Source organism: Mustela nivalis, assembly GCF_964662115.1.
Source record: "Mustela nivalis genome assembly, chromosome: 6".
Classification (NCBI taxonomy): Eukaryota; Metazoa; Chordata; class Mammalia; order Carnivora; family Mustelidae; genus Mustela; species Mustela nivalis.
The window spans coordinates 89,516,240-89,540,167 of record NC_139025.1 but is presented as its reverse complement, the minus strand read 5'-3'; the positions used below and the strand labels follow the sequence as shown (position 1 = coordinate 89,540,167).

The window sequence follows — 23,928 nt, the reverse complement described above, 5'->3', positions numbered from 1 at the left end:
ACCCAAGAAAGCATATCTAAGCTAAATTTCCAACCCAGGCCTTATTTCAGATTTTTAAAAAAAGGAAAGAAAGAAAAAGAAATTACTACTTTAAAATGGAAACAGCTTCTCGTTCTTAAAATGTTAAATTTGAGAAGAAAAACAACACATTGCCTTCTAAGAACCAGATTTTTTATTTTTAAGATTTTATTTATTTATTTGACAGACAGAGATCACATGTAGGCAGAGAGGCAGGAAGAGAGACAGGAAGCAGGCTCCCCGCTGATGAGAGCGGGATGAGGGAGGGTCTTGATCCCAGGACCCTGAGATCATGAACTGAGCCCAAGGCACAGGCTTAATCCACTGAGCCACCCAGGCGCCCAAGAACCAGATTTTTAAGAAAAGATTTTATTTGAGAGAGCGAGAGCACGCACCAGTTGGGGGGGGGGGGGAGGCAGAGGCAGAGAGAGAGGGAGAAGCAGACTCCATGCTGAGCAGGAAGCCAATGTGGGGCTCAATCCCAGAACCCAGAGATCATGACCTGAACCAAAGGCAGGGGCTTTAACCCACTGAGCCACCCAGGCGCCTCCAAACCAGATTTTTTTTTAAAGGGATTAAAGGACTGATGTCCTAATACATTGCCTCGGGAGGGCTGATATCTGTTACAACACCTCAATTACTGTTAAGAACAGTAATTCATTCAGTGACTCATTTCTCCAAACATTTCTTGAGCGCCTACCATTTTCTGAGAGGTCAAGATACAAAAAGAGTAAGAACTGGTTTCAGTCAGTTAAGCACCTAACTCTGGGGAGTGAGAGAGCGATGCTTTCCTGCGGGCTGTTTGATGAGGTCGCATTTGTTTTCTACTCTGTTTCCCAAAATGACCAAAAGTGCCTTCCTCGCGAGCTGCACAAGTTGCCGGACTTCTCAACACAAGCCAAGCTGTGCGTCTACAGCTGTCCCAGCGGGGATTACCTGTCCGGCTCCTGCTCGCAGAGGGCGGAGAGACCTCGGAGCAGACGACATTCTTTGCTGGCCTCCGATTGGAGCTGAGCTAAAACGGCGCGTTTGGAAGCGTATTCAAATGGCGCGCCCAAGCCGTCGCTTTCTGGGGCTCAAGCTTGAGGATCATGGGACGCTTTTGTGCCCTGCTGCCCGGTTTGTGAGCTAACGCTCCCTGATTGCTGGTAGCTGGGAGAGTACGCATTCCGCGAACAGACCAGGTTGATCCCAGGTGAACGCAGCCCGGACACCAGTCCGCAGAGATTTAGGCGCCACCTCTGCTGACGGCAGCTCCTTCCTGGTTGTTTTGCCCTTAACTATCATGGCGGCGGGTTGCCTTCGGTCGGGCCTACTGCGGCTGCTCGGAAAGCCAAGGTAGGGCAATCGGGTCTACAGCCCGCCCCCCGCCGCCGAGCTGCCGGTGGAAGCCTAAGCTGGGCAAGTTAGTGATGAAGGGGTATAGGAACAAGCCAAAAAAAGACTAGGACCCAGCGCCTTGCCGCTGCCTGCCCACCCCTCGTCTCCCGGCACCAAGGCTGCTGGAGCCCAGGGCGTGTTTTCCTTGTCCCCGTCACTTTCCCGTCCCTGGCCCAACATGATACTGACCAAAGCCCAGTACGACGAGATAGCCCAGTGCCTAGTGTCTGTGCCGCCTACCAGGCAGAGCCTGAGGAAGCTGAAGCAGAGGTTCCCCAGGTAAGTGTCCGTCTCTCCGCTCGCACAGCCCTTTGCCGGCAGCAGCTGTGCCCGGGCATCCCAGCCAGCGCTTAGGAGCCACGTGTCACCCATGAGCGGGGAGGAACAGGAGTGTCTGGTGTTGGGCGATCAAGGATGTGAAGAGCTTTCTTCTTTCACCTGTCTTCCACAGGAGACCCTCAAAGGGATGAATCCCTGGCAGCTTCCCAAGGCCTTGAAATGAAATTCAAGTCCACAAACGTTTATTGAAAACTTGGTGCGTTCTAGGTGATGGCTGCCCATGATAGGTGCTTCGTAAATGTCTGGTTAGTTGACAGATACCAAGGATGAAGGGTAGGTGGCAGGGCCTTCCCAAAGTGGCAATACAAAATGGAAGACCCTTTTCCACTGGCCCCGGGAAACAAACAAGGGACCACAGGCCTAAAGGGGCCTCCTCCTGCTCAGCTCCGACTCTCTAAAGCCATTAAGTGATCTCCAGGGTTCTCAGTGCAGTGAGAGACTCACGCCCTCGGGATTCCACTCTTGGGTCAAGATTGGCCATTTTAACAACCATATTATACATACTCCAGCGGTATTTCATACTTCCCACCCTTGCACAGATATCACCAAAGACATGTTTTCTTGAAGAAAGAGATTATTGGATAATTGATATTAATAAAGTACAAATTGAAGGGTAAAAGTCTTTTATGACCTCAATGTTTTTGAAGGAGTCCGTTTTCCTCATCTATAAAATGTTTTTTAGTATTATTCAGATATAATTAAAGGCAATATTTTTCCTTTTATAGTTTCTAAGACTTTTATCAGACTTGTTAATAAGGAATAAAGTTGACAAAATGGGATTTAATTTTCTTTCATTAACTCTTGCCAGCTCTTCCAATGAACAGTGAAGTAGGAGAAAGCTGGTTAGCTGAGAGAACAGGTAGATTTTTCTGGGCAGCTTGAAGATGGAGCATACATTTAGAACTTCTGCTCTTGTTATGGTCTCCTATTACTACTGTATTTTTGCTTCTCTTTCTTTTTGCCTCCCTTTTCCCTCTCCTCTTCTACCACACTTCTCTCTCTTTATCACTATTTTTTTTCACCCTTGTTGCTTCATCTCCATAAGAAGTAACCTTCCCATATACTTATAGAGGATTTAGAAAGTGTACTAAAGAAGGATGCCCTTTGTTTGGGGCACCATGCTCTGTTGCCTATTCTCTTATGTGCTCCCCCCCCATATTCATGACATAGCCAAATATTTTTCAGTTTTCCCAAATACCATTCAGAGAATAACTAACTCTTCTTCCACTGGAAACTTTACAGTCTGTGCTACTACTCTGCAAAAGATGAGATTAAAGGGTCATTTAGCAGCATGAGTGGAAATTCTATTAACAGTGTGATTTTGGGAGTTGACTTCACAGTTTTCATGATGGCACTGTTTCACAACAGGTGGTTGTTGCAAAGGCCTTGAGCAACCTTTAGATTTGATAGTTCATTTTATTAGAGTCAGTCAGGTAAGGACCTCATAGATAATTTCTGATGGTTTAAATAGGTTAAGTGACTTTTCAAAATGCCTTTAGTCAAAAGACAAAACAATGTCAAATACAGGTTTCTTGACTTACAGTTCAGAATTCTACACTAAGCTGCCTTGATTAGTCTTCATATGAATAGTAATAACAGTGATAACTATTTTTTGGTGGTATTCACATACACTGAGTACTAAAAAAAAATCAAAGTACTGAAATGGTTTTGTTTTTGTTTTTAAGATTTTTATTTGAAAAAGAGAGCACATGTGCAGGGACGGGTGTGAGGGGAGCAGAGTGAGAGGGAGAGAGAGAATCCCAAGAGACTCCACCTCGCCCAGTGCTGAGCCTAATGCAGGGCTTGATCTCCCTACCCCAAGATCATGACTAGAGCTGAAATCAAGAATCAGAGGCTTAACAGACTGAGCCACCCAGGGTCCCCAGTACAAAAATGTTTTCAAAAGTTGCTAAAAATTTTATTTTCCTGTTTTTAAAAGTTTTGCATGCTCAGTAAAGAAAACAAGAATTACTCATAATTGCATGCCCAGAAAATTTCTTTTAATAATTTATATATTTCCTTATGGTCTTTTTTTCAGTGTAATCCTGTCCTTATTAGTATAGTTTATAGGTCTTCCTATTCTTACTTAGCATATTGTGAGCACTTCTCATGAAACACTTCACAATTTGTTTCAAATAAATAACACCACTTTCTATATGTGCCATCCACTTCTTTATTACTGGACATCAAAAGTTTGTTTTTTAAATTTTCTGATGTATTTGGTATATAATGCCAAGTCGTCTGCTTATTTTCTTTAGATCCACAGATGTTGGGTGTGACTATATCAGTAGTTTTTAAACTTTTTGGTGTTCAGATCTCTATACTCTAAATAAGCCTCAAAGACCCCAAAGAACTTTTGTTTATGTAGACTACATCTGTTGATGTTCACCAAAATGGTGAAATTAAAATTGGAAAAATTTTTTTAAAATCTTATTAATTTATTTTAAAATGACAGTAATAAACCCATTTTGTGTTATCATATTTTTCTGATTAATAACCATCATTTCAAAAAAGTAGTGAGAAAATGGCATTGTTTTACATTTTTGCAGATCTCTTTAAGACTGTCTTAAATAGAAGGAAGACATCTTCTGTATTCAACCTGTTGTAATGTGTTATTTTGATTAAAGAGTATGAAAAAACTCTAGCCTCAGACAGATGTAGTTGAAAAAGAGAAGAATAATTTAATAGGCTTTTAGATAATTGTGGATATTTTTGTTATTACATAAAACCTAGCAAGTGGTATTTTCTCAAAGGTTAATTGCAAAGTAGAATGTGAAACCATATCATGAAGCTTTTCACTCTGTTACATTATAGTCCATTGGCCTGTCTTGAACTTTGAGTGGATCTTCAACCCATTCGTGATTTTTATCATTGCATTTTTTTATCATGCATTTTTATCATGCATTGTTTGTTTGCAAAATGTTGGTTGTGAATTATGTGGATCTTCCAAATGTTGTCACCTTTCATTTTACAGTATAGAAAAATCAGATTCGTTAATATCCCCACAGATCTCATCAGAAAAATATGTGAGATTTGAATCTGTCAAGCTTATGGTGATGGGTACAGAGTTTTCCAATATTTGAATTTACACTTGAAAGCTCAAATTTTATTATTGCAACAAGTATTATCACTTGTTTTCTTTGAAGTGACAGGCTCACATTGTTTATTTTTGAGAAAATGTCTTCCAGACACCCAAATCTAAATAATTATACTTTGTTCATTGTTCGTTCAAGTAAAATGTGGTGTCCCATGGAAAAAGTGGCTGGTTCAGCAATCATGTAAGTAGCCTCCTTTAAGTCAGCCATCGTACTTGGATATGTAGACGTGCTTTGTATTTGCTTCTTATTTTGTCCTATAGAATGTTAAAAGGATGCATATTCAAAGGTTGAGATTTAATAAAGTTAATTAGTGAATCTTAAGATGTTCTTATTGTGAAACTGGCCTTTTTTTTTTTTTTTTTGTTCTGCCAGTATGTTGCAGTGAAATTTACAGTGACTTCCTGGAACAGTTAGCCTGGCCTTGATTTCCGCATAGGGGCTGGCAGGTTTTACCCATTATTGTTTTTGTACTGTCCATACAAATTTCACACAAAAGGCAAATCATGTGTCTTACTTTTCCGTAAAAATAGTTTTGACTTTGTAGACACCTGAGAGGGTTTCAGGGACTCTAGGAGTCCACTGGAGTCCACTGACCACACTTTGACAACCATGAACTATTTCAAATCAAAGGATATCTATGTTTTAAAGGGTTTTGGTGTATATTGACAAATTAGTATCAAAAAGATTATACTGAGGCTCCTGGGTGGCTCAATTGGCTAAGCATCCAACTGTTGATTTTAGCTCAGGTTGTGAGAGAGAGCCCCTGTGCTCCCTCAGGCCTGGAGCCTGCTTAAGATTTTCTCCCTCTCTTGGGGCGCCTGGGTGGCTCAGTGGGTTAAGCCGCTGCCTTCGGCTCAGGTCATGATCTCAGGGTCCTGGGATCGAGTCCCGCATCGGGCTCTCTGCTCAGCAGGGAGCCTGCTTCCCTCTCTCTCTCTCTCTCTCTCTGCCTGCCTCTCCATCTACTTGTGATTTCTCTCTGTCAAATAAATAAATAAAATTAAAAAAAAAAAAAGAAATTCCTAGTGGTATTATATTTAAAAAAAAAAAGATTTTCTCCCTCTCCCTTTACTTCTCTCCCATCTCTCCCCCGCCTCTCTGTGTCTCAAAAAAAAAAAAAAAAAAAAAAAAAAAAGATTATACTAATCTTGTTATTACCAGGGCATGGGAGTTTCTGTATCTACAACTTTGGCCAGCATTAAAACGTGTCATTATTTAATCTTTAATATGATTGATCAAGATTGACATTTTGTAATTTTCATTTTTAATTATAATGCATTGTGTATTTCCCCACTTGTTTAATGACCACTTAACTTTCTTCATCTTGAATTACCTGCCTGCTGTCCTTTGTCTAATTTTATATTGGAATGTTTGCTGTTATTGTTTATTGATTTGTTATTGTTTAGTGATCTGCATATGTTAAGGATGTTAATCCTTTACGTGTCATATCTGTTGCAGATGTTTTCCCAGTTGTTAGCTTTTAAATATTGTTCAATTTTTTTTTTAATTCTTTTTAAAGATTTTATTTATTTATTTGAGAGTGAGAGCATAAACAGCAGCAGGGCTATGGGTGAGGGGAGGCAGAGGAAGAAGCAGACTCCCCACTGAATGGGGAGCCCAGTGCAGGGCTCGATCCCAGGACCCTGAGATCATGATCTGAGCTGAAGGCAGACACATAACTGACAGAACCACCCAGGCACCCCTTGTTCTATTTTTTATATGCTTAACTTTAATTTTATGCTCTTTTTTCTGAAAAAGCCCTATCCTAAGACATGAAAACTGAATCTTCACCTGAATTTTCTTCTAGATTCTTTATGGCTTTCTTTCTTATCAAATATTTAATCTGTCTAGCTGAAGTGTATTTTAGTATATGTTCAAAGGTAAAGATGTAGCTTAATCCCCTCCCCCACAAATGCTCACTGTGGCTTCTACCTGCTAGCCTTACTTATCCATGACTTCTTTGTTTCCACCAAAATTACAAATTTATGTCTCTACAAGTCACTATGTTGAGCCTGGGCGGTCCCCTTAACTACTCTGGTTTTATAATTCTTCGATTTAAAATGAAGGGCTAACACTTTATGATGTCTAGTACTGCACAACTTCAAAATTCACCCTCATTCTATTCTATTCTGTTCTGCAGTTTTACAGGTAATGGACCCTTTGGGCCCAGGAATATAGGCATACTGTATTTAAGTACTTACTGAGGATACATTCATTAATTTGCAGCTCCCAGCTTATTTCCTGGACCTCCTATTCAGGCAGAAGCCCCCAGTCCAATCAGATTATATTTTACATTTTATTTTCCTGTCTAAACACTACATATGTATCTAATTATATATGTGTGTGTGTGTGATTCTTAGAGAGTGCCAATATACCTTTCACACAGGTTCCCCTAGTGTTAACATCTGACATAACCGTAATAAAATGATCAAGATCAGGAAATTAATTTTAATGTAGTTTGGTTAATTAATCTACAGGCCTGTTTTGAACTTTTGCTCATTTTTTTCACTCACATCCCTTTTCTATTCCAGGATCACACATTAGAATTAGTTGTCATGTCTTCTTAGGCTCCTCCAGTCGGTGGCTGTGCCTTACCATTATTTTTTGTCTTTTATGATCGTGACAGTTTTAAAGACTGCAGGCCAATGGCTTTGCAGAGTGCCGCTAAGTTTGTACTTGATGTTTTCTCATTATTAGATTGAGAGCAAACATTTTTGAGAGAAAATAGAACAGAGATGCTGTTGTACCCTTCTCGGTACCTCACATCAGGGGGTGCATGACTTTATATTGTCTTATTGCTGGTGAGGTTAACCTTATTCGCTTGGTTGAAGTGTGGTGTCTGCCAAGTTTCTCCATTATAAAATTACTACTATTCCCTTTCCAATAATTACTTTGTGGGGATATCCTTTGAGTCTATGCAAATATCATATCACACTATTCTGTTGATACAAGCATCCGTCAGTGGTTCTTGCTTAAAATTGTTATTACCGGTATTTGCCTAATGGTGATTTTCTATTTCTCTCGCTGGAATACCCTTTCAACTAATATAATCTACCACCACCATTTCATGCGAAACAATCCATCCCACAGTTGGCTCATGATTTTCACTGGTACTTGCTGTTCATTCACCTCTCATGGCATTTGATCTGTAATAATTCACTGTGTGCTCACTGTGTCTGTGGCACTATTTGAATATTTTTTAGAAAACAGATAGGACATTGTAGTAATTAATTTTGAATAACTTCCAATCTGAGTAAAGACTTTAAGACATATCCGTCACTCTAATTATTAGAATCACAGAATCCACAAGGGATTTGTGGAACATTTAGTACATGTATGTATAGTCAAGTGGGTTGTCTTTGAGAAGATATGCCTTGGCTGGAAATTCTTTTGCTGGTAAGCTAAGCCCTTTGGCACAAATTTCATTTTTCCCTGAGTTCCCTTGTCATGGATTTATTATTTGGTTGCTATTTATGCCTGTACTGACAAGTCAGAAGTCTTGATACCATACATCTCTAAGCAAATTCTTGTCTTTACCTCACTGTATATCTTTTCCCTCAGGGATCCTGGCTCAGCTGTTTCTAAGAGTGCCTTCCCCATTCTTAAGTATGATTTTCTGTCTTGGCCCACGACATCTACTGTTTTCCCAGTCTTGGATCATAGTATAGGCAACCATTTACTCATATGAGGCTGTTCCTAGAGAAATTTCACAAGGAGTAGTTAAAAACTTGTTGGCTCATTTTCTTGAGATCTTCACCTACTTTATCTGAGAACTGGAGTTAGGGCTGGCTCTATTTTGTATTTGCCAGGGTAGAACTTAGTGGGACTTAATGGTGGACCTACAGTCCAGTCTGGTTAGGAGTGGAGTAGCAGAGGGACGGGCTTGGGACAAACACAATTTTATTTAAGTTTTACATTTGTTCAGCATGGTTTAGTTTAATTTGGTTTTGCCATTGACTACAGTTACCCTTTTTTGAATAATGTTATCCCCCACCACCAGTGATGCATTTTAAGCTATTCTCTTGTCCCATGGGGAGCCTTATATTTTATTATTATTTTGCTTCCTATGACTATTTGTTCTTGGGGAGTGACCTGGCTTTGCCACTTTTATCTGAGTCACAGTTGCCTCGTCTGTTAAAAAAAAAAAAAGGGACAGAGCTCCATTGCTAAGAGGTAGAAGAAGTGGGATTCAAACCCAGGCAGAGTATAACTGCAGACTCTTAACTCTTAACTCTGCGGATTGCCTCTCACCGTTCAGTTCCTTAAGTCTGTGGTGAGGATTAAATAAAATAAGGCATGTAAAACACTTAGCATAGTGTAAACGTTCTGGTAAGTATTTAATGGATGGTAAATATGATTATTGTTATTATTAGAATTTAGTAGCTCGCCTACAGTAGAAGAAATGTCTGAGTATGAGCCTTTTGAAACATAAAACAAAATTTTGCTTTGATACGGATCAGTTGATTGTATGGCTCTGAACACATGGATTTAATCTTCAGTTGAATACGGCCCAGATATCAGAAACTTGTCTTAAATCTTTCATAGTAATATATAGTGTCATTTAAAAGAAAGGAAACCAAACTTTTGAACCCAGATGCACTGATTTTTAAGAATTACAGTAGTACATTGCAGTGTATAATTAATAGTGATTTACTTAAATTGGAAGATTATTCCTATTCGCTTGTTCTCTCAGTTGAATTGATAGTTGATTCTCAATTTGTGGTCAATTTTCTATTCTTTTGATAATGTTGTGGTACAATGAAAATCCAAAATAATGAGTGAGAATAGCCTGTAAAGGGAGAAAAAGTCAGTCAGCCTTTTATTGAGCTGGAAGTTCTTTTGGTGGTTTTGCTGAGGAAACATAACTGATTTACATGACCTTCAAAAAATAGTAAGCATATACTTAAAAATATATAGAGGAGTATTTATATATTGATCTTTAGGGCAAATTGGAAAAGAAATCTGCCTAAAAAGTGGCCTAAGAAAAGAATATGGTTATTTCATGTATTTCCTTTGGTCGTCTTTTAAAATATGATTTTTTATTTCATAACATTTCAGGTTTTTATTTTATTGTTGCATATTAGCCTAGCTTTAAAATTCTTCTGGAAGGTTATTTTATAAAGGATATGACACCTTGTGCTTTGATCAGGTATCTGTGCCTTTTTGGATTCACATAGTTGCAAAAGTGAAATGAGCTTGAATTTCTGTGAAGGAGTATTTGGAGAAAATCTCAGATAATGTTATCTTGAGACAAACGTACATAAGATAAAATTTTTAGTTTGAGGAGAAAAATTTTATCTTATTAGATTATTGGCTTCATTTTAAGGTCTATATTCAGGCATCAAACTTCAGTCTACTAAGTAATAACTCATCTCAGAATGTTTACAGATACAATAAAGAGGAATTCTATATCTCCCTAGGAGAAAAATATTCAATTTATGTTTAGGGTAATTATATCTTAAAATTTGACTTTCAACAAATGTTGACTGAATTTAAAAGTGTATTTTTATCACACCTTTTGTGCAGTTTTGCCATATTTGTTGAATTTTCCTTAGAAACAGAACAATCAAATACTTTAACAGTATAAGAATAGTGGGAATAAGTGGGAAAAATGACCTTAACGTATAAAAGTCATATACAGGTGTGAAAATTATATGGGAGACAGGTAAAGAATAAATATTCCTTTATTTTCAGTTGGCTTTTTCCTGAAAGGAAATGTTTTCAAATGTTTAATTCAATGTATCTTTCTCTCTTTCTGCTGTCAGATTGCTTCTACCATGAGCTGGTACACAATGAACACAGTAAAGGTGTTGGGGTACAGCTTCCAACTGAATGACGAGTATCCATTTCTCAGGGGAACAGAGTAGACAGCTGGCTCCAGGATGGTTTCCTCGCTCCATGGGCTTCGAGAGCAGCAGGGAGCAGTCTGTACCTTGTGTATTAAAGACAGTACATAGCTGGTCAGAAGTCCAACCCTTTCCTAGCCACTTTTAGGAACTAAATACTGCATCTTTTTTTCCTTTCCTGTTTCCTTCCATTCCGACCTTTCAGGAGGCTTCTTGATATAGTATATTAAAGAGATAATAGTTCTTCTTCATAACTTAGAGCTTCCTTCCTGCCAGAAAACAGTGACACTATTGACATTGTCATCTTTTTCAAGTGTTTTCCCTTGCCTGAGGGCTGATCTTTTCTGTCCTTCTGGTTTCCCAGCAGCGCATAAATTTTTTTGTTTTTTGTTTGTTTTTTAACCTAAGTTTGGTATTCATATCATGACCTGATAAACACCTGAAATATCATTGAGATAATGGAGAGGTCTGCAATTTTCTCTCCAGAGTAAAATGTTAAAATATCTTTTTCCCCCTGTGTTTTCAATATTGAGATTCAGCTGCTAAAATGTTTGAAAACTTTTAAAGTTAGAGACATAACTTCACGACCATGGAAATAAATATTTTGAGTCTGAGAAAGCAGTACAAGCAGAGGAAAAAGTAAGTGGGTTCATGTTTTTTGATACTGTCAAAAGTACTGAGTCTTTCCCTGACCAAGTGCTGGCCCCTGCTGATTGGCGTGATTCTGTATGAAGCTTGAGCTTTTTCTAAGGTTGTCCTGGGAACAGTAGTGATACACAAGATTAAGACTTAAAAATACATGGTGCATTGTCACCCTTTCCTCCCCCCAACATAACTCATCTATTTCTCATGTATTTATTTTTATTATTGTTGAGACTTGTCCTGTGCTCCAGGTTCAAGAAAGGATGAGATATATACTCTACTCTTGTATTTATTCTGCTTTAGGAAATAGCACACCTTTGACATTTACAAGGGTCATCACTTCATGATTGTTGGAATCCCCAAATATGCAGCTAGCACTAGAGTGGATGACAAAGGTCTGAAGCTTTGTGATGCGGGTGTTTGATTGAGCTCGCTTAGTATCTAATTGACTTGGTCTTCCCCAAATCAGGCTAGTGGTAGGAAAGATTCAGATTTACACTCGGCAAACTCCTGAATTATGTTTGTCATGAATATTTATGATCACTCTCAGGTAGAGCTGGGGATGTTTAATCTAGGAATGCTGTGGATACCCAACTTCAGTGCCAGGATGAATAGAGACAGAGTGAAATCTCTTTGTTTTGTCACTCATGCCTGTGCCACACCTTAGCCTCCTGAGATTCCCTAACTTATAAGATGGTGTTTAAGACTAGAAGGGGAATAAGGCTCTTTGTAGGGGTAGGCTTGGTAGATGGGACGTGGTGGAGTAAAGCATCACTTAAATGGATCTTCCTACAATCATGTGAAATTAGACTGGCGATTTTTTTTTTTCTATTTTTTGCTTCTGTCTATACCTCTTCCAAGCTGATGTCATCTTTTGTCAAGGTGTACTACACTGTTATTTGTTTTTGCTGATAATATTGGGAGGAGAAAGCTAATAAAATTTGAAATTAACTTACATTTCAAGCCCCATTTAGCAAAGATAGGAAATGGACTGGGAATATGAGAGAGACTCTTCATGGGATAGCATTAAAAAACCCCACAGACTCTTACAGTTTAGATGTAACAAATAGCTCACAAACATCATTTCTTAACTCGTGAAGTCACCAGTATCTGGATTCTTATTTCCTGAGGCCAGCTAAAATACATATCTAAAAATAAAATCCATTTCCCCTCCAGTTTATAATATTTGGATTTTTGTTTGCACCATGATGGACATGTTGGAGACTCTTTGGTGCAAATCACAGAAGTTTCTCCAGAGGGACCTGCATACCTCTCTTATTATTTTAGATTCAGTGACTTCTAGAGCGTTGCATTGAAAACCAATTAGCGATCATCTAGTCAAATCAGTTAATGTTGTGATGCACCGAGGGAGCAGTGCTACCCGGTGATCTGGACAAAGTTACACATGTGCAGGTAAAACTCTTCCTCTGTGCTCTTTAACTAGAAATCTTAGATTCCTGTCTCTTGAGGAGCTGGTCAGGTACCAACAGGAATGAATGAATGAAGCTAGCCTGGTTGGGATTGTGGCAAAGAGAAAGAACAGTTGTGTGTACTAATGTGGCAGCCGCTACCTTATGCCCCATGCTGCTGAGTCTTTTATTCCCTAGAAAACAGCTCTCTATCTCACTTTTAGAAAAAAATACTCTGAGTTTTGAATGTTGTCCATTTGTTGGAACTTTTAAAGACACTGTGGGCCAATGGTTTTCTTGCCAAACAGAACAAATCTGTGGGCTGAATTTGGCCCACAGTCAGTGAGTGCTGGAGCTGGCTCTTTCTGGCTTCTGAGAGCTGATGATAAGTATCTTTTCCTGACTCTACAAGCTATGACCTCCCATCTAATAGCTTAAAATTAGAAGCAGTAGGGGTGTTTACACCACAGAAATTGGCTAACTTGTGACAAACCTGGGCTCTCCCCAATGCCACCAAAGGCATTTCTTAAGCCCCACCCCCAACACCACTGCATACCATCACCAATCTGAGACTTTTGCATTGTACATTATGGCCCTGTAACATGTCTTTTCCAGAGTTTTCTTAACCCAATTCATTCTATTTGTTTTTTTTTTTTTTTTGGCTTTTTTCCTAAAAGGGATCTTGAAAATCCCTTTTCAAAATGCTTACATCTATATTTCATTTATTCTTATAATACTTTTGTTGGGCTCCCCCCCCCTTTTTTTTTGTTCAAAGAGAGCATACATATATTTTTTCCCCACTATAGTTTATGTGGGAACTAGAATGCCAGTTTTGTTTTTTTAAGATTTTATTTATTTGACACAGAGAGAGAGAGACATCACGAGCAGGCAGAGAGGCAGGCAGAGAGGAAGGAGGAAGCAGGCTCCCCGCTGAGCAGAGAGCCTGATGCGGGGCTCCATCCCAGGACTCTGAGACCATGACCTGAGCCGAAGGCAGAGGCTTAACCCACTGAGCCACCCAGGTGCCCCTGCCAGTTTTGAGCCTTAGAAGTACCTAGTATATTATTGATGTTATGATACATATCATAATGGGCGTTTGATTGAACTGACCTGAGAAAAATGCTGCTTGGTTGAAAAAGAAAAAAAAAAACCATATATGTATGTCTCATTTAAGGAAAATTGATTCCTTTCAAAACAAATTAATTAGCTAACTTTAGGGATATTACAGTGATTCTTTACTCTCTCTAGGAATTTGGAAATGTTCCAGTGGTATACCTGAGGGTTTATCATGTCAGAAATTATTTTTTTTTAGAAACTTCAAGCTTAGCTGTTACATCTTCAGTTGGCAGTTACTCTAGTATAAAAAGAAAATAAAGCATCTTTATAATTATAATGAAAAACAAATGGGAAGATACCCAGTTGATTAAAATTTGATTTTGTACAATTTTCTAAAGACTCAATTATCACATGTTCAAATGTGTTTCTTTTCTACATTTAAAGAGTCAGTAATAAAGTAATATGACAGTGTACAGCTAAAACAGATAATAAAATTAACATTAGGCAAGAATATGTGCATTTTAGAATAAGAGGAGAAATTCTTTGTGGGGATAGCCCCACATGAGTGGGCTGGCCAGGTGGTATTGAGTTTGGCAGAGATGTTACAGCCTGTTCTTGACCTTGAGTGCTTTATCAGCTCTCTCTGCTTATGATTAGTTATTTTATAAATTGATAGGAGGCAAAACCCATTATTGGGAACTCCAGGAGGCGGTTCAGTTTTTTGTTATAAAGCCAGTTTTATAAATTGGCTTAAAGAGCTTGGTTCTGGAAATAGACTTATGAATTCTGGGTTCATGACTTACTTGCTGGGTGACCTTGGGTAACTTTCTTCATGTCTTGGTGCCTTATTTGTGAAATGGGATTGTTATGAAATTGAAATGAGGTAGTACCTATAAAATGAGCAACATAGTTCCTAATACTGTGCTAAATAAATTTTTCTGTTTCTGTTATTGCTAACATTGATTTAATGATGCTCATTGCAGTGGTATTTATGCTTATAATAATTAGACTCAGGACATCAGAACTGAAAAAATTTTACCTAAAACAAGCCCCTTTATTTTCTAGGTTGCCGAAATGTTTCCCATTTAATCCCAGGATAATAAGAAACCTACTTTTACTAAGTTACAGTGAAGTCCTTAGATGATAATGGCAACCAAGATGGGATTTTGCGGGGGGGATGACAGATGAGGATATGTAGGTTTAGGTTGATTCTCCTCCCCACCTCCCCCCACCCCCGGTCGAGTAAGTGCGAATATTAAAACCTGAAAAATTTTAGGTATTTTCTTGTCTAATTACAACTGAAATATAAACTGTCAAATTCTAGAATCTCTTTTACATTCCCACCCCACCTTGATAGCAAGGTGGTTATGAACTTAAGAGAGATATTAGGATGGACACCAGTTTTGGAGTCAGGGTTCTGCCACCAGGACGTAGCTGGAGTCCAGAAATAATGTGAGTTCAGGTAAAAGTCTTTCGGGGCATGGAGATCTTGTGGGATCTCCAGATCATAACATGAGTGTGGACACTGGTTTTAGTGTTTAATGTAGATATGAATAAATTTGAAGATTGAGTGCTTTTTCAATAATCTTAAAATCTTTTCATGCTACTGATTATGAAAAGACCTTGAGGTAAACATAAAGAGATTGCATAAACCTTTTAAAGAAAATAGATATATTGCCCCTTAAGGCTTTGGTTATTATTTACAATGTATTCTAGAATGCTGCCTGCAAAGAATTTGCTTAATTTATCTTATTTGTGCAGTTCTGCTGATCATATCATTACAATAATAATGAATTGGGCTAGGTAGTAATTCTTCCCCTCTTCTATTCTATTTATCGTGGAGCCTATCTTCTAGGTTCTCCATTGAGGAGAGGCTTTAAGATATAGACCTACTCCATACTTCACTTAAGGTACTTAGACCGGATGAGAATAAAGGTATCAAAACTGGTTAGAAATCATTGTGTTTAATAATAATAATAATAGTAATACTTAAAAATTTGAATGGTACTCTGAAAAATGGTGCCTGAAGTCAAAGGTAATAGAAAAGTCATAATTGTACTATGGAATGTATTTTGAGGACAATGCCTTATAACTCTTCTGAAGTGTGAAAACGAGACTTGGTTAGTTTTATTTCATCTGTTAAGGGTGTGTAAGGAGTCTAGATTTGGTACATTGTCATGGAAAATATTTTATTCATGTTATAGCTTTTTGGACAATTGTATTCTGCATTGTATTACAATGGCACAATAAATTGCTGAATATACTGTCTGCTGAATATGACTTTACCATGAAAAATTTGATGCATGGAGAAGGAAAGGTTGGAATATATCAACCTTTTCTGACAAGGGACTTTGAATTTTGACCTAATACAGGTGACCTTTGTGTGCAATAAAAGTGAGCTTAATCTTGAGGTCAAGGTTGAGGTGAATGGCAGAGCTGACGCTGATTGTGGGTACTTCAGAGCCTACCTGGCTATTGGCTCAATGGGAGTCCGGCACTTTTTTTTTTTTTTTTTAAATTTTTAGCCTTTTCAGGAGCTTATTTATAGTAAGTTGTTTAGCTCTTTAACACTACCCCATTTCCTTAAAGCCCAGATATCTGTTTAGTTGTGGTAAGTTCGTCTGTTTATTTATAAAGTTTACTGTTTCTGAGTGAAAGGTATGAGTGTGCTATTATTTTCTGTTCCATAGATAAGCCATAGCTAAAAATAAAAATGTTCTTATGACTTAAAGAAAAGACAACTGACACATATAACCTTGGAAAGGAAAATATATCTTCTTTTAAGAGGTTTATTTCTTTGACAAGTTGAACTCTTATTCTCTAACTTTGGAACTGTCAGAAGAATTTTTAAATAGTTTGTACCTTTATCTAGATTATAATTAAGAGAACTCTTATGAATTATTGTCTTAAAAGGTTTAGATGATTTAGAGACTGGTTATTCCCTTGGAGGTTCCTTTGAAATGCATCCACTAATGCATTTACATTAGAATATTACATGATATAAAATATTTTTAAGGTTTTTCTTGCTGTACATAAAAGGAAAATTATTTAAAACACAAATTTCACTATTAAATATCTCTACTGTTTTGTCATAGGTAAATTACACCGTCGCAAACATCAAAGAAAAAAACAAACCAACCTGTCAGTATTATATTGTGTGAACACTTAGGGAATATTCTCCCCAAATAATTGTTAGAAGCAGCAAACAGTTGGGGAAAGTGTCAGAGCCTCTAATGGAAAGAACTTCTACTCTTTTAATCGAGCCTGCAAAATATATTCCCCGGGACTGATCAGCGCTGAAGCACTGAGGTTTGATGATTGGAATGGCAGGAAACCATGCTTTCAGGACATAATGAATTGACGAGGCCATCCATCATTTGTTAGCATACGCTGAAACGTAGGCTATGTGTGCAGAGGCCTGTGATTTAGTAAATACTTGGGAGATGAATAGAGCTTACACACAAGGGAAGATATTGCTGTCCTTCAGCAGCCTGAGACCCAGGCGCCTGCTGAGAAGGCCATCTGATGGCACATCATCAGTAACCGGCCTGTCACAGTCAGCGGTGCCCACCGACCATCGCCAGTATATTAAATGCATTTTTAATATCTGCTTCAGTAGATTTAATGAAGAAAATTTAGTTTCCATACTCCAAGCACTGCTTTTTCAAGTGTTCTAAAGCATGGACTCTTGCCTACATAAGAAAGGGGGAAGACCATGCCGGCAGTTGGGAGAGTGGATGGAAAAGGGCACTCAGACAAAATATTGTGCAAATAAAAAATGCTTCTAGAGGAGCTGGCATCTTGTTGGTGTAAAAAAGCTCTTTATTTATTTTTTTTTTAAGAGTCTTTTGATTAGTTCCTTAAACTCTAATTCCCTTCTTAACTCACAAGCCCTTTCCTTAGGAGGATTGAACCCACTGGTAAGAGATGTCAGCCTTCTGATCAGAAAGGAAATATTAGAAGGTGAATATTACAGTTTGGCATAATTTGGATAGAGAGACTCAGTTTTAAATAAGTTTGTGTTTTGAGATGCTCTTTGAGTCTTAGGATATTTGAATGAAGATACAATTATAAAGTAGGATTTTTTTTTCTTACCCAGTTACTTCCACATTTTTTAACATTGAACTTTACTCATTAATCAAGTTAGTAAATTTTTGTCTTGTGTCATGCAGAACAGCTCAAAATAAATGAAAAAAAAAAAAGTAGTTGCCAACTTGATTAAAGAGTGCTCTTATACTTCTTAGCCTATAGTGTTTCTTTAGAAATTGTAATTTTAAAATGTTCTATTTTTATATTCTGGCAAAGTGTGTAGATTCATTCTTTTTAATGAGTTTCAGTGTTGACATTATTTACTACAAAACAGCAAGACAACCAATTAGATATTGTTGCAAGCATGCACTTTAAGGGTTTCCCCTCTTGTTTAAAAAAAAATACAGAATATGCTCTCATGTTCACAGAAGAAGAAGCTACGGAATGGGACCTATAAATCTGATTCCTGCATGTGTCAAAACAGTAATGTATTAAATGCATATTATTATAAAAATTTAAGACATGTCTTAAACACACTTACATTTTTATAACACATGGCAATATTAAATAATACATTTCCTTGTTAGCATCTGTTTGCCGTCATTGTTGGCAAGACCTATGATTTATTGCTTAAATTAATGACCAAGACCATTTTGGACCTGATATATGCCCCTAAGCTTATTACATCACTAAATAAAATAAAATGTATGCGCTTGTGACAGAGTTATTTTTATAATTGTTTATCCCTTTAAGTGCCCTATTCAGTGATTCACTGAAAGGTTCATAATGGTTGGCTTGTAACCAGAAAATAATCTCAGAAAGGTAAAATATATTTCTTGTCTAGAAATAAAATGCCAGAGTGATGGTGATGATAAGGGTCCCAGCAAGAATTTGCAACACTCAAACCTGTTCTTCTTTTCTTCAATGCGCTCAATTAACTCTTGTTGAGTTTTTTTTTTTTTTATGCATTCCCTCCCCCAATTCTAAAAGCTGTCTATTAGTGCTACAGCTCATCTTCATATAAACCCTTCAATATGGGTGAAGTGGTTTTGCTCTGACATAAAGCAGGAAGGGTTAAATTGTTCTTTACCAGTGATTTTTCAGGTGCCATTATCACCACGCATTAAACTGAGCAAGATGATTTTCCTATTATTCGTTCTTTTCTTTTGGGAGATTGGAGTTTTACTGTTTTTATATTGAACTCTATTTGACTTCATAGTCTTTATCTTTCCTTTCTAAGGATAGACCCTTCAGTATTTTTACCATAACCTGTTATTCATCTGAAGTCACTCTGATGCCTGACTTATAATACAATATAATATGGCTCCATGGTTTTCTGCTCCACCTGAAGTATCTCATTGACTGTCAGCTCGCCTGTCACATGATGGTAAGTTTTGATGGCAAAGTTTTAGGGAAGCTTAAGTCTTGCTTCTGGACTGCAGTGTCTACACCTTGAAACAGATGAAGGCTCTTTGGGTACCTGGGAGTAATCCTTGTGGGAAGATGATTATTTTTTAGCTAGCCTGGGATGCTTATTGCCCATAAATGAAAATAAAACCTAGTTCCTGAGAAAGGTCTTTTTCTTGTCTTTATCTCATTTTTACTGCATTTTATTGGAAATAAAATTGCAATAAACTACAGTTCATTGGAAATTGAAACAGGTTTGTTTTTTGCTTAGGTTTTTTTTTTCCTAATTTTCTTTCCCAACGCATTTGATCTGGTAAAATCTGTAATGGTTCTCTCAAAAATGATCAGGCCAACAAACATTTGTGATTTTCTTGAAGAGGTCTATTGGCCTTTTCTATTTCGGGCTCTCATCTCCCATCTTTGATCTTTATATCTTCCTTTTCTTCTCATCTTCCTTGTCTGAGAGACCTTCTCCAGATGAAACATTTTAAAGGAGGATTGATGAATGAGAGTTTTGAGTGCCAATGTCTAATTCCTTCTCTAACTTTTTCTTTCCCTTTCCCTCCCCTACTTTTGTGTGTGTGTCCTTTGAATATTTGAATATTCGCTCAGATCCACTAAGATTTTTTTTTTGCTTTAACCATTGTAGTTAGTTTTACCTGTTCATTTGAAATGTATACATTCCTGTCTTTCACTTTCTATTTAATCGATTGTGAATTCCTCAAAGTTAGGAGCCATGTGTTTTGCTGTCATTTTGTCTTCCAACTCTTTCTTTGAGAACCTACCATGGTATTGTGGTCCTTTGTGCAGTCAGTGAATTCCTACCAACTTTCTAATATGGGCCAATGCTTATTTCCATAATCTCTCTCTCTTTCTTTTTAATATTTATTTATTTGAGAGACAGCGAGACAGTACTAGCAGGAGGGGCAGAGGGAAAGGGACAGAGAATCTCAGGCCAACAACGTGCTGAGTGTGGAGCCTGACTTGGGGGTCGATCCCACAACCCTGAGATCATGACCTGAGCCAAAACTAAGAGTCGGACACTTAACTGCCTGTGCCACTTAGGCATCCCTCTATAATCTCTTTTGTGGAAGAGGTAACTTAAAAGTGTGTTTTTTTTATTTTGGCCAGTACTGTTCTGTCGAGTACATACAAAGGACTTGGTGTTCTTTCCCAAGATTGTTTCTGAAGCTCCCACTCTCTGGGTCAGGATGTTTAAGTCCTATTTAAAAATATTAAAATATTCAGTAGGCAGCTAAGTGCTTAGCCTAGTGTACTACTTAACACTAAATGAAAGTAAAATATAACACAGACATGGAGCCATTTGTTATATTTTAGTAGATGAAGCAATGGCAGTGTAAACCTTAACCTTGTAATTTTGTGAGTTCCACTTTATCATGTAGCTGTAAGGGTAATCAAAATAAATCACGGGAAATGAATAAATATTTTCTAGTGCTTTCTCTGTGCTTTCAGAAGTGATGTTTGATCCATGAAATTTTAGTAAGTGTATTAAATAAAACAATATGATGTGCACTGTGTCAGATCTGATAAATTATTCGGTATAGGACATTTATACAACATATGTTGAGCTGCTACGTGAACAGCTTAATGACTATAAATTATGTTAATCTGTCTTGCCATTTTTACATTTTGTTAAAAATCGCACAATTTGTATTGTAGATATTTATATATATATATTTGTGGGGGGTGGGCAGAGAGAAGAAGAAGGCATAAGAAAGGCACAGGTCATCTCTGCGATGTTCTGACAGTGATCCGGGGCTCCTCAGCTGTGCAGTGTACATAACACAGATGTTGGGGAGTCATCTGTCAGCCATGCCTCTCCTATGGAGTTAAAGTTCTAGAGGGAAAAGAATTTGACACAGTGCTGTCACTGTTACATTTTCACAATAGAAGAGCATGCAAATATTGAACCTCCTGCTTAGCAGTAGTGCCCTGTCTAATGTCTGTGCTGGTTAGAATAAAAAATCATGGGTGCATCTTGGGCTCAGAGATCTGACAAAGGTCATGCTATGTTGGGCATTTGAATTGGAAATTGTCTGGACTTAGATTTTATAAAACTCCCACTGTTGTGTGTGGGGAGAATTTCAGCAGGGTTTTGTCCCTGGAGAGGCCTCTTAGGCCCTTTTCTGTCCTATGAATGAATTTAGATGTGAGGGTTACTCCTGCCTTAAAACTGTTAAGTTCATTTTGCATACATCCCTAGAGGGAAAAACTGGCAGATGCTTTTGTCTTGGAAGTGTTTAAAAGAAAACTGCAGAGCAGGAACAAGAGAGAAAAGGGGCCCTGTGTGGAGTCCCAGAACATTTTGGAAATGGCCAATATGCAGTTTTCATCAGTACGAAGGCGGGGTGCAATATGGTGCCTGTGGCTCACAAGGGAATATGAATGTTGATTAAGCATACTCCCAGGCTTTGAAATTCTGAAAGCAGTGTCAGAATAATGGATGTTGAGCAAATGTCAAGCATTTGTTAATTTCTCTGTTATTTGGAGTTTATCTACCATGATCAATCAAATAAACTAGTGCTTCTCTCTTGTGGCATGTGTCATTGATATGGTGATTAGGTGGCTAGAGAGACCTTCTGCTTTTTTTCCAGGTAACAGATTATGGAGGGGTAGACAGAGCTTTTCAGTTGAAGATTTGCTTATGGCTTGGTTTAGTAGAAATTTGAATATTAACTGAGGACTTTGAGGATGATATAAAAATCTATATCTTCATGCAAAAGATACTAACTCTAATGCCATTTACACCAGAAGAGCTGGTAGTGGTGTTATGGTTTCCATTGAAATAGAGTTTTCGGAGTTTATCAAACTTCAGTGTAAAACTGGGTGAAAGAAGTTTGCTCTCAGAAGAATTCTGGCCTGTTAACATTTGTAGATAGTTTTGGATCTGTTATTATTTTTGTCTCCCCCTCCCCTCAATTTTTAATTAATTCTAACACAGCTATTGACTTTAATCCTTGAGAGGTGGTCAGTAGATTTGCTTGATGTGGTGCAGTGTAATTTCTTTTTATTATTTTTAGGAAGCAATGCTACAGTGTTTTGATGTCCCTGATATAAATGATCAGAAGGTCCTTTCTAGCACTTACTCAACTGCAAATTATGGTGAAGTACTAACATTCCATGGGGTGAGGAATAGTTTTCCTTTTAGAGAACGAATGGCCTTAACAACTGGGATTTCATTTGGGGTTGACTCTAGCTACCATTTTTAAATGTTCTACCCCCAGGAAAGTGTAACTTGGACTGCAAGGGGGTCTTCGTGTGAAACTACCCTGGCTGGAACCGAGGCAGGCTTGTAATTAGAGATTTGACTTCTTTTTTTTTTTTTTTTCCCCATTTTCTTCTCATAATCTCAGCCATGTAACTCACATGGTTCAGATGGAGACTAGTACTACCCTTACAAACCCAGATCACGTGAAATAGGTGCCTTTATGATTTTTGGCATGTTCATTCTACAGAATTGGACTCCCCGAAGTCATCTGCCCCCTATTTTTAAGCCCCACTGAACTTTCCCTTCAGGAGATTTATAGCTGGGCAGCTACAGGGTATTCACCCCATGGACTGCCTATGTTGTTTCTGGAAGGCTCTTTTTTGATTTACTCAACCTGCTATAATGTCTGAAATATCATGGCAATTTCCAAAGTAGAAAGTCTTCAACTTCCTCTTTATGTTAAGGTGCTTCATCTTAACAGTCTCCGTAGGGCTTTTGGTTTTGGCCTTCCCTGGGACTAGACCCCTAACACTCTGAATATAATCTTCATGTCCTGCCTGGTACATGGTGCCGATGAGTTCAACCACTGCAGAGCCTCCAGCATCGCAAAAATGGACTGCACTGCAGACTGGCTTTTTTAGACTTCCCTCTGGAAACTGATAATTACCATACCCTGGACACAGCATCATTGAATCATTTGCTTACATCACATATCAAAACACTCAGCCCACTGTTGATATGCAGCTCTCAAATTTATTTTATTTTATTTATTTATTTTTTTTTTTAAGATTTCATTTATTTATTTGAAAGACGGAGATCACAAGTAGGCAGAGAGTCAGGCAGAGAGAGAGAGAGAGGGAAGCAGGCTTCCTGCGGAGCAGGGAGCCCGATGCGGGGCTCGATCCCAGGACCCTGAGATCATGACCCGAGCCAAAGGCAGCAGCCCAAACCACTGAGCCACCCAGGCGCCCCTCAAATTTATTTTTTACTTGTGGTGATAAAGCTGTTGTTCCTAGCTTACATTAGAAAAACATGGAAAATCTTGTTATATTGTTGAAACTTACTGTGTAATAATATGAGAAAAGGAGTGTGAAATCAGAGTGTGAATTTCTTAAACATATGTTCTCACGAGTGCCTCTGAGCACTCCTATGGAAGGTGCTGGTCGTTTAGTAGGTAGTATCCCCCAGTGCCTGCCAAGCTATTGGGCACTCTATCTCTTGGCTTCCACTTAGCTCTTCTTATGTCCACGTATCACTGAACTTTCCTCTTCCCTCTCATGTATTACAACAATCAAGTAATGACCCGTTAAAAAGCAAAAAAAGTGCTAGGACAATTACCGGTTCCTACTGGACACACATTCTAATGATAACCAAAGTGCTTTTGGGGCTCCACATCAGCCAGTGTTTTTTAGAGCATGTGGCACAATCTTTTAAGTATTTTCAGCAGGGACAGACTTTGGGAATGGATCTGGCAT

The 23,928-nt window shown here is 38.2% G+C and overlaps 1 protein-coding gene across 6 annotated transcripts in view; it reads left to right on the top strand.

The window, feature by feature from the left end:
• The first annotated feature begins 299 nt into the window (after positions 1–299).
• Positions 300–23,928, top strand: part of CDIN1 (CDAN1 interacting nuclease 1) — a 237,204-nt gene continuing 213,575 nt past the window's right edge. For 2 of the 6 annotated variants that reach the window (XM_082735659.1, XM_082735655.1), the window contains exon 1: positions 350–1,677. In XM_082735659.1, the coding sequence (XP_082591785.1) occupies positions 1,577–1,677 (101 nt within the window). In that variant the 5' untranslated portion in view covers positions 350–1,576. Of the gene's footprint in view, positions 1,678–23,928 lie in introns of all 6 variants that reach the window. The other 4 variants (XM_082735658.1, XM_082735654.1, XM_082735656.1 and 1 more) reach the window with 4 other exon arrangements.